Raw genomic sequence first — 11,021 nt, forward strand, 5'->3', positions numbered from 1 at the left:
GAATTGCCCAGGGTACACGCTTACATGCTTGCAGTTAGACTGATTCCCAGGGGGTAGTGATAGGGGAAAGGTTGGTGGTTTGTCTCTATAGTGTGTGTGTGTGTGTCTCCATCATGTGAAACATGTTACTTGGTAACCTTCCTTTGGGAAAGCCAGGATTACAGAGTCACTGACAGCCAAAGGACAGTCGTTGCTTTCTTTTTCTTTCTTTCTTTTTTTTCCTTTCAGCTTTTTGGAGACAGGTTTTCTCTGTGTAGCCCAGGGCATCCTGGAACTCACTCTGTAGACCAGGCTGAACTCAAACTCAGAGAGCCACCTGCCTCTGCCTCCCCAGAGCTTTCTGCCTCCCCACCACTTTCTGCCTGGCTTCTTTGTCCTTTTTATATAGCATTTATGAAGACAGAGAAAGAAGCTACTACAGATGAGCACGAGCCCTAAACCTAATAGAAATATGGTGAATTCAAGGCTGGGAAATTCGGTGAGATTCTCTGTCTACAAATAGAAAAAGAGGAAAAAAAATCTAAAAGACTAAAATCCTCTCTGGCATCAATAGTCAATTACACAAGTTTGCAGGGTACAAGCTTAGTATAGAAAAGCCACTAGTTCTATATCAGCATTAAACCATTTGAAATTGGAGTTAGAATAAGATAGACTAGAAAGAAAAACTGGGGACATGTCAAATGTAAATGCAAAAACCACAGCTCTTATCTTAAAGGGAATAAGAGAGAATTTATCCTTGAGTCATTTTGAGTGAGCATGGCCCAGGGACACAGAGCTAGGTTACCCCAAATTCCATATGGAAGCAGTCTCATGAAGTTTTATAGTTTTATCAAACAAAGAAATTCATAAATTGAGGCAAATTTAAAATACATTGGTAGGTACACCAGAGAGATGCCTTACAGCAATATGGGGGAAGCTTTCCCCAGGCCTTGAATGTTCTCTGATGACATTCTTAGCTTTTGGGTTGGTGTGGGAAGCAGTGTAAATGCTTCCTCCCTCTGCTAATCAGGAAAGCACAACTCTATGGGTCATCTAGGACTTATCTTTCCTACAGTGACTCACACTTGTCTTTTTCTCAATAAAAACAGCATATGGGCTCATCTCTACCTTTTTACATCTTGTTTATTTTAAAACTTACCGGGCAAGCTTAGCTGAGTAATTTTCTCCTTTAAAGTCTAGTGTGGTACTGCGGGAATACCTTGACCAAGTTGGGGCTGGGGAGAGTTAGAGTAGTAGGCATTCACAGGGGTGTAGTATTTTCTGTTCATTTGTATCTGGACCATAAGCTGGCTTGAGGCAACTTTGAAACGGAGTCATCAGATTTTATTTCTAGCAGGTAATACATTTTATGACAGCTCTTGTCCTTTGAGACTGGCCACTTGGGGTGAGATGTCATTTGTCATTAAGTGTTAGGCGGTAATTATTTCTATAAAGCATCTCAAGCCAGCCATGAGAATCTAACTGTTAGAGATTGGGGCTTCTGCTTTTCATTTTTGGCCTTTCTGTCTTTGTTTCCTTGAAGAGATAAGTGAGCTCAAATCACTGACAGAGGTATCGGAACTGCTTTAGAGTTAAGAATGGCATCAAGGAGACCTGGTTGTCGTTACAAATCTGTCACTGGCTGTAGGACCATGCCTTTCTTTCTTTTCCCATTGCTACGATAAGATACTCTGCTCAAAGCAACTAAAAGCAGCAGCAATTTGTTTTAGCTCACAATTCAAGGCACAATCCATCATCTCAGTGAACTCAAGGCACCAAGAGCTTGTAGTAGCTGGTCACATTGAATCCCCAGTCAGGAGATAGGAATGAATGTATTCATGCTCTCTCACTTTCTTTACTCTTGTACAGTCCAGGATCTCCTTAAGAGAATGGTGCCACCACAATGGACAGGTCTTCCCAGCTTAAGTAATGCAATCACAGGCATGCCCACATGCCAACCGAATCTAGATAATCCCTCACTGAAACTCCCTTCTTAGATGATTCTAGACTTTGTCAAGTTGACATTAATGCTAACCACCATGGACCATATGGCATAAAAAGCTTGAGCTACATTTTCAGAGAGAGGCAATGTGATTTTTTATGAGGTTGGAGTCTGAAGTGAAGCATTGATTGGAGGTCAAGAGGTCCTCAAAGGTAGGAGCCAGGTGTTGGAGTTAATTATAATGGTTGTTATTCTGAAGACAATACTGTCTGGAGCTTAGTGGTCTCCAATCTAAAGGAGAGCATCATATGAGAAGGTTAAGTAAGCAAAAGCCAAAGACACCGAGCAGAATTAAAAACAACATAGGCCAACAGAAAGCTATATGGTCATTAGCAGCCTCAAAGATCTCAAGGAGGCACAATCCCTGCCAGGGGTCTGTGCCAAATTTTTAATTTGGACTTTCTAATATTTTGACATTTTATTTTATTTTTAAGTGATCTCCCAATACCTCTCCTGAAATAATAACCCAGAAGCAACAAGTTTCACATAAGGGGGGTGCATGTGGTTCCTGCTTCTGCAGCAAGCATATGTAGGGAACATATAGGAAGACTAGCTATAGTCCAGGCTTAGTTACCACAGCCTATAGGTACACTGTAGAATGAAATTTCCATATTCATTTCTATCACTTAGGTTCAAATCTGCCAAAAGAGTCCTCTAAGAATAGACCAGCCCTAAGTTGCCCCTCCTACCACTAGGTTGTCATTAGGAATGCCAGGCATTCCTGAGATCTTTTGCTTTAGTTACATTTGAAGCAGGAATGTGAAAGTGAGAGTATGTTCTTTAGAAAGGACCCAAGATCAGGAACAGCATTTGGAAGACAGGAAATCTGAAATACTGACAACCTAGACATCAGGGACAGCCACCACCATCTATCAGCACCTTGTAGTCAAGAGGGCTAGGAGGAGGTCTGAGCCACACAGAAGATAGTCGTCTGTCCTCTCGAGGGTCACTCTAGCAGGTGGCCCTTGAATCCAAGATATCACTGGTTTGTCAGAGTGCTGTAATTGGCTGTAATTGAGAAGTTCTGAGGCCTCAGAGATTGAATCTTTTTGGCCTTTTTGGCGTGTGTGTGTGTGTGTGTGTGTGTGTGTGTGTGTGTGTGTGTGAATTTGACACAAGCTAGAGTCATTCAGGAAGAAGGACTCTTGAGAAAAATGCCTGTATAAGATTGGTGTATAAGCAAGTCTGTCAAGTATTTTCACAATTAATGGTTCTTATGGGAAGGCTCAGGCCACTGTGGGTATTCCCATCCTTGGGCAGGTGGTCTGAGTTATAGCAAAAGAGCAGGCTGTACAAACCATGAGAAACAAGCCAGTAAGCAGCATTCCTCCATGGCCTGTTTCAGTTTCCTGCCTTGAGTTCCTGCTTTGACTTCACTCAGTGATGGAGCAGGGTTCCAGAGTTGTAAGATGAATGAATTAGATTCTTTTCTATTGCTGGGACAAAATACCATGATCCACTCAACTTATTCAAGATTGTGTTTAATTGGTCTTGTGGTTTCAGAGGGCTAGAGTCCATGGTAGTGGAGAAATGGCATGGTGGAAGGAACAGCTGAGCTCATATCTTGATCTGCAAGCAGAAGACAGAGAACATCTAGGAGTAGCATGAATCTTTTGAGACCTAACATTCCACCCTTAGTGACACACCTCCTCCAACAAGGCCACACCCTCTCATCCTTCTCAAACAGTTTTACCAACTGGGGATCAAGGATTCAAACATATGAGCCTATGGGGGCCATTCTCATTCAGACCATCACATTCCACTCCTCGACTCCCATAGATTCTTCGCCATATCATAATGCAAAATGTATTTAATACAACTCCAAGTTTTCCCATAGTCTTCCATAGTCTTTTAACACTGTTTTACAGTCCAAAGCCTCTTTAAGACTAACTAAAGGCAACCTCATAATTGCATCTGTTAGGTTTCAGGAATGCATCTTCAGGTTAGGTATGTCCAGAAATGAGCTCAAGCTGGACCTCTGAAGGGTTTCTGGTGATTAGATAAAAGCCAGCATTCCTCAGGAACTTGTGAAATGGGTTTCCGTTGAGAGACCAGATCTTGGGTTCAGACTCCATCTTAGAGAACCTGACCTAAAGTTGAACTCACGTTAACGAACAAGCCAGCACCTAGCACCAGTTTCCAGGCTATTCCCAAACAAGACTAGCTTCCAGGTTACTCTTTCTAACTGCCCCTGACACTTTACTTCCTAACCACCACAGGAGGAAAGCAGAAGTTAAGTTTATGGTTTGGCTCCCAACAACAGCCAACAGTTATGTTAAATGGCAATAAAATTCCATAATGGCCCCCCCCAATCAGATTGTGCCAGGCTAGAAAACCCCTCATTTGATTATCATTTTCTTTTCCCACTGAGAGCTCAGGGTTTCACCCTCCTGCTCTGCTGTGTCAGAGACAGTAGTGACCCAAGCTCAAACTTGATTAAAGAAACCCTAGTGTCTCAGGAGTCAGCTCCTTGCCAAAAGGAATCGTTTCCTTTGCCTCTTGCAGAAGGGACGTATGGTTCTCTGTTGACATACACCAGTGGTGGCATACCAAAGCCCATGCTGGCTCCACGATCCCTCAGTCCCTATCCATAAGTACCCATTATACACTTGAAAGCCCCCATAGAAGCATTTGCAGCCTCTCACCTCCTCTTCTACCCTAAACTCCTAGGCCTGCTCCAGCTCACAGGCTCCTCATTCCTCTTAATGTATGACGTTTCCACACCCCCACTTCGCTAGCCCTGCCCATGTCCAGTCTACTACTTATTTTTCTCTCTGCCTCAGACTCTTCCAAGATGCCTCTGATTGGTTCTCTCTTTCTTATCCACAATAAAAACCTTCCCCACTAACCATGGTATGGCCGTTTTGGTAGTTTCTTTACTGCACCCCCCACCCCCACATACTGTTAGAACCTAGGTAAAATGTTAAGGCCTAGATGGAATGTTAGGGCCTAGTAAAATACTAAGTCCTAGGTAAAACATTAAAACCTAGGTAAAATGTTAAGGCCTAGCTAACAGTTACCTCCCTAGCCTGCCATTATAAAGAAACTTTCTCATACGTTTCTGCTACTAATTACAAGGAAACTTTCTAAGGCCAATATGCACTACATAATCTGTTATGTTCTGTGCACTTGGAAACCAATCATGTTAGAGGTCAGTAGAACTGCTTTGTATAGTTACCCACAATAAGCTTGGACCTGACCACCCAGCTGACTTCCTGCACCTATGTATAAGCTTTTATGGTATTTGCCTCTTTAAGCTGTCCCTGGGAATGCACTATAACATAAGAGAGACAGCTGCACCAATATAAGAAACTATTTGGAATAAGACATCCATTTTGAGTAGTACCAATAAAGTTTAAGTTCCCAAGACCTCCCTGGAAGGTACTGGCATCCTACCTGGCAGAAAGAAGCGTGTACATGGGTACCTGACATCTTGGTTGGCAACTATTTAGTTAATGGGCCCATTTTTCTAGTATGTCGATTAGCTTATAGGTAGCCATTTTGTCCCCTGTGCCAAGGAGTTTCCTTTTGACTTAGTATTTCAGCCTGCTGGGAGGTGGGTGGCAGGAGAAGGGACAACATGCTTTCTTCTGTAGCTACTTCAGCTGACATGAGGGAATGTTGCCAGGGCCCAGGAAGGCTGAAAGGCATTCATCAGAAGCCTCCGATTAGCTGATCCAGTTGAAGAGACAGGGAGCAATCACATCTACGGACTAGTTTATATCAGCTTTCAGCAAGTCCAGAGCTCAGCAGTTTGCAGTTTGCACGTGATGCCTGATTGGAGTCTGTCAACTAAGTGAAAAATATGTTGAAACAAATATACACACACTAGAGACAGAAGTTAAAATTTCCTAGTAATTGGGAAAGGGAAGGAATCCCAGACCAGGGGGACAAATCCCATTCTCAGGAGCAGACAGGTGCAGAAATGTAGGCAGAACTTATCTGGAGTCATTTGAGCTACAACAGGTGGAACCAAGTCTTACGACTTCTTTGATTCACTGACGCTTACATGAATTTTTAGTTTATAAAAGAGACATGTTAGCATTATCATTGTATTGAAATCAACATTGTAATATACCAGTCAACAGGTGTCTGTAAAACGGCAGAAGTAGACTTATGGCTTTGAGTTTTAGCAAAACACTATAGCTTTAGGTTTAAAGGCATGAGCATTTTTTTTTTTTACTGTCCAGAGAGCCAGGTATATAGGTTGGACAGAGATGTTTTAGCTGATGAAAAACATCTATAAGTCTGTCTTAGTCAGAGTTTCTATTTCTGCACAAAACATCATGACCAAGAAGCAAGTTGGGGAGGAAAAGGTTTATTCAACTTACACTTTCCACATGGCTGTTCATCACCAAAGGATGTCAGGACTGGAACTCAAGCAGGTCAGGAAGCAGGAGCTGATGCAGAGGCCATGGAGGGAAGTTACTTACTGGATTGCCTCCCCTGGCTCGCTCAGCTTGCTTTCTTATTGAACCCAAGACTTCCAGCCCAGAGATGGCACCACCCACAAGGGGCCCTCCCTGCTCCATCACTAACTGAGAAAATGCCTCACAGCTGGATCTCATGGAGGCATTCCCTCACCTGAAGCTCCTTTCTCTGTGATAACTCCAGCCTGTGTTAAGTGGACACACAAAACCAGCCAGTACAGTCTATATGTAGAAGACAACCAAAGAAAATGTAAAATCGTGAGCTTGTGACTGAGAACCAAGCAGCCTCCATCAAACTCTAACCTTTGAAATCCCGGGTAGTGATAGTACAGAAGGGGAGAAATAGGAAACATTTTTTAATTTTTATATACCTTAAATCATTTTTGAGACCCTCAGAATTTAAGTTTTTATATCTTTAAACATTTAAATACTTCAGAGCAAATTTTTATTTAATCATTTGCCAGTGGCTCGAGACATGAATAGGTATTATTGAGAGCCGCTGCTGTAAAACATCTTTAGTGGAAAGTTACATCTGAAACCTCTTTATCCTTTAATATGAAGCCTCTGAGCAAGGCAAACATATTTGCCCTCTCTTAAAAGAGACCTAGTAGTTTTAACTAACGAATGAACTGACTGACAAACAAACAAGGTGGTTGATTACACTGGGGTAAGGAGCCAGCTGCTTGTTGTTCCCTAGCTGATAAAACTACAGTTAGTTTAGCAGTCAATAGATCAGAGACCTGAGGAGGATAAATTATAATCTAAATGGCCTATGTATGAATTAAAATGACAGACACTAGTCCATAGTCCACTACCTAGACAGTTATCCCAGGCTCCTGTGGTTTCCATGGTGTTGGGAGGCAGAGGCATTAGGCCATCAGGCCCAGGAGTTAAGAGGCTTTTCTGTGGAGGAGGAATATTTGAGACACTGCCCTGACTTTATCTCCGCAAAGTGGGGCTATCAACTCTCCAGTGTCCTGCTTGTCCACTTGGGGCTGGGTCCTAGCAGTGGGAAGGCAGTGTGGCAGTCTTGCCTAGTGGTCAGTGTTGCTACAATCCTGATGAAGGTTTTTGTCGCTGTGCCCATTATCTTCTCGGAGACCTTGGGGGTCGCTGCTAGGATCTGGGAGTCTTGGCTGTCATAGTAAGTTTAAACATCTTAAATGCCATACTCAGCAGATCTCTGACAAGTTTGAGGGCTAGAGTCTATCTAGCAGATCTGAGTTAAAACAATCTGTCTGTTTTTCATTGTTTGATTTAGGTTATACCTTGAAAACATCTACAGGAGGCTAAATAAGATTTATTCCTTTAACACTGGTGCTTAGGATGACTGCAGATATAATTCTGAACACATTAAAGAATTTGATTTTTTTATAAGGTGAGTAATAACTTACATTTCGTAGTTATCCTTAATGGTTTATAATTAGATAGTTTTCATAAGACTAGGACTTTACATTACATTCTTGTTAGGTTCAGCCTTAAAATAATAATTTTAGATAGAAGTTCTTCTAGTATCAAAGTAAACCATTTATTTCATAAACAGTCCATAAAGAGACTGGGAACTTTCCTGACCCTTACATGACATTCCATTATAGGTCACAACAATTTTCTGTATGGGACAGTTTACCAAAATAGCTAATGCTTACCAACACTAGCAAAAGCAAGGTCGACATATAGCCTTAAATTAGTCTCTGTTAGCCTGAAGAGACCTTAGGTAAAGAATCATATTTTTTAAGCCAGTGATTTTCAACTTTCTTCAAAGCCGTAACCCTGTAACACAGTTTTCAAATGCTTTGGCCACTTCAACCATAAAAATCTTTCTAGTTGATATTTAACAACTATAATTTTGCAATCACCATGTTACATTTGCAACCACAATGCAACTATCTGACTTGCAGACAGATCATCCTCTGCTCCCCCTGTCAAAAGGTCTTTTGTTTCCCAAAGGGTCATGACCCATTGGTAATCCAAGTTATCTGTCATACTGCTTAAGGTCATTCTTACTGTGTCATAAGATAGGAATTCTCAGACTTTGTTTAGCTGTGGCTGTAAATTTTTAGCCTTTTATTTACCTACTTGTTAAGATTGCATAGTAATAGAGACATTATAATAAGATAACTATAAAATGTCCCATAGCCTTATATGCTTAAATATTTTTAAAAGCTGTTTTTTTAAAAAAAAAAAATCCAGTTTTTCATTTCTCTGTAAAATTCCAAAACTTCTTTAAGAAAGTTTAAACTTTCTTAACTGTGTGTTTTTGCAATTCCAAAACAAAGTACCTTTCATAAGAGTAAAGACACAGAGCACAACCATAATATTTAGAAGGTAAAACTAAGCTCTAACAGTGCAAACAGTTGAATATCTCTGAAATCAACACTAAGTGGATCACTCTTACGAGGTATGGCTGTCATCAAGGTATATTCTTTTCTTTTTCTTTTTCTTTTTCTTTCTTTCTTTCTTTTTTTTTTTTTTTTTTTTTTTTTTTTTTTTTTTTTTTTTTTTTTGAGGTGGTAGAACAAGTCAGTGGACTCTTTATTGCTTCTGAGGTGTGGGGCTCAGGAGCTCTTGGTGGGGCTGGTTCGTTTCCTCTTCACCACCACAGGCTTCTGGCTTCGAAGGATGGCACTGGCTCTGCGGATAGCCGCCATACGCAGATCAGGGCGGTACTTGTTCTTTCGGATCATGTACCTGATGCTGCTGAGGGTAGCCCGAGCATTCTTGTTGATGGCGGTCCTCACGTAAGAAGTGGCAGGTTTTCGCTGACCGGATCTTCGTTTCATAACTACTACGACCCCTTTGCCATCAGCCGCCGACTTCACTCTGATTGTCTTGCAGTGAATTAGCCCATTGTAGCGGAAGGAGTTTCGGGCCTTCAGATTATTTGGCTCCTGGGAAGTAAGTGTGCCAAGGTATATTCTTTATATGAAAACATGGATCTGTAGTTATAACATCTCATTAAACAAACATTGTCTTAAATCCTATTTTTTTTTTTTTATAAACCTGCTTTTTAAGACAGGACAGGAATTATACAAAAATCTTATCCCAATTTAAAAGCATCTTTGGGATTCTGTTGACTCCTTGGTTGGCTCCTACCATATGGTTGCCCTTAGTCAAAATGGCACTGAAACCACGACTCTGCCTTTTCCAACCCTAACGAAGATGGCAACCAGTCACATGTTGTTTATATCCCAGAATGGAGTCATGCCCAGTGGGTTTTTAAAAATTATCTAAGCATATACTTTCACACTCTGAGTAACAAGTTTTACATTAATTCTTTGTTACGGATATTACAGATTTTAACCATGCCCCAATAATTTATATGCCAATAATCTCTTTAGTTTCTGACCTGAACATAGACTTAAAATCATGCCTGGGTCTGAAAAAGGATGAGCCATAACCCAATTCCAGAGCCAGCTTTTAATAAAGCAGAACAGAACAAATCAACATTAAAGCTCACACATTCCAACAAACAGGCAGTGCCTGGCTTTAACAGTAGCACCCTGAACAATTATCAAGATACACAGAGCACAGTAAACTCACATATTCAAGGGAAACCAGTCAGTAAACAAGCATGCAGCGCCCATTGTGCACTTACACACATAAAATAAACAGAGACAAAACTATAGTTACTCCCTCCAGTACTGGAATTTCAGGGGAGGAGCACCTCCATTTTCTCAAGGGCAGAGGTATCTTGGCAGGGTTGGCTGCTGGGCTATTTTTAAAAATCCTACAGAACTCTGGGTTTTTTAAAGCTGCCCACTGGCTCCAAGCATTGTATTTTGTGAATCCCACCCCCCCCAAAGCTGTTTGTTTAGGAGTGATCTTTCCATCAGAGATCCTGTGGGCCAGCCTCAATGTCAGCTAGACCCGGGCAGGAGGTAGGGCTGCCCAGGAAGCACCTGGTTGCGATTCAGGACACACAAAGATAGACTAGACACATAAGCCAAAGCAATGATAGAAAAATGAGACAGTGGCATTTAATAACTGGAGCTGCCTGCTTCTGAATCCCCCCACCCCACCCCTGTCCTTTTTATTCACCACCAAAGTGCCAGGCTTCCCCAAGCATAAAACTTTTAAAAATTATTACTTTGGCTCTCAGTCTTACCAAGAGGTCCCCGGGACACCAAACTCCCCAATTAACCAGAAGTAGAAATAACCAATGAGCTGTGGGACGTCTCTCTATGCCCTAGATGAAGGATTTGGGAGGGGAAGGCTGCCCATTCTCTCCCTACTTATTCAATATTGTACTTGAAGTCCTAGCCAGAGCAATTAGACAACAAAAGGAGATCAAAGGGATACGAATTGGAAAGGAAGAAGTCAAATTATCACTATTTGCTCATGATATGACAGTATACTTAAGTGACCCCAAAAATTTCACCAGAGAGCTCCTAAACCTGATAAACAACTTCAGCAAAGTAGCTGGATATAAAATTAACTCAAGCAAATCAGTGGCCTTCCTCTACACAAAGGATAAACAGGCGGAGAAAGAAATTAGGGAAACAACACCCTTCACAATAGCTACAAATAAAATACCTTGGTGTGACTCTAACTAAGCAAGTAAAAGATCTGTTTGTCAAGAACTTCAAGTCTCTGAAGAAGGAAATTGAAGA

General features: G+C 41.4%; 2 protein-coding genes and 1 long non-coding RNA gene across 4 annotated transcripts in view; all 3 read right to left on the bottom strand.

The window, feature by feature from the left end:
- Window positions 1-3,449: 3,449 nt before the first annotated feature.
- On the bottom strand, window positions 3,450-5,681 carry LOC116078796. The gene is made up of 2 exons (XR_004113630.1): window positions 5,378-5,681; window positions 3,450-3,550 (listed from the first exon to the last, which is right to left on the bottom strand). It is a non-coding gene; the product is annotated as an uncharacterized LOC116078796 (long non-coding RNA).
- Window positions 5,682-8,916: 3,235 nt separating this feature from the next.
- LOC116077829 (60S ribosomal protein L28-like) overlaps window positions 8,917-11,021 on the bottom strand; it is a 7,029-nt gene continuing 4,924 nt past the window's right edge. For both annotated transcript variants that reach the window (XM_031352641.1, XM_031352642.1), the window contains exon 2: window positions 8,917-9,299. In XM_031352641.1, the coding sequence (XP_031208501.1) occupies window positions 8,967-9,299 (333 nt within the window). In that variant the 3' untranslated portion in view covers window positions 8,917-8,966. The remainder of the gene's footprint in view (window positions 9,300-11,021) is intronic.
- Window positions 9,268-11,021, bottom strand: part of LOC116077827 (multidrug and toxin extrusion protein 2) — a 53,602-nt gene continuing 51,848 nt past the window's right edge. Inside the window, exon 18 of the transcript XR_004113343.1 lies at window positions 9,268-9,299. The gene's annotated coding sequence lies outside the window, so the exon portion shown is untranslated. The remainder of the gene's footprint in view (window positions 9,300-11,021) is intronic.

This window comes from Mastomys coucha, unplaced genomic scaffold, assembly GCF_008632895.1.
Source record: "Mastomys coucha isolate ucsf_1 unplaced genomic scaffold, UCSF_Mcou_1 pScaffold5, whole genome shotgun sequence".
Taxonomy (NCBI): domain Eukaryota; kingdom Metazoa; phylum Chordata; class Mammalia; order Rodentia; family Muridae; genus Mastomys; species Mastomys coucha.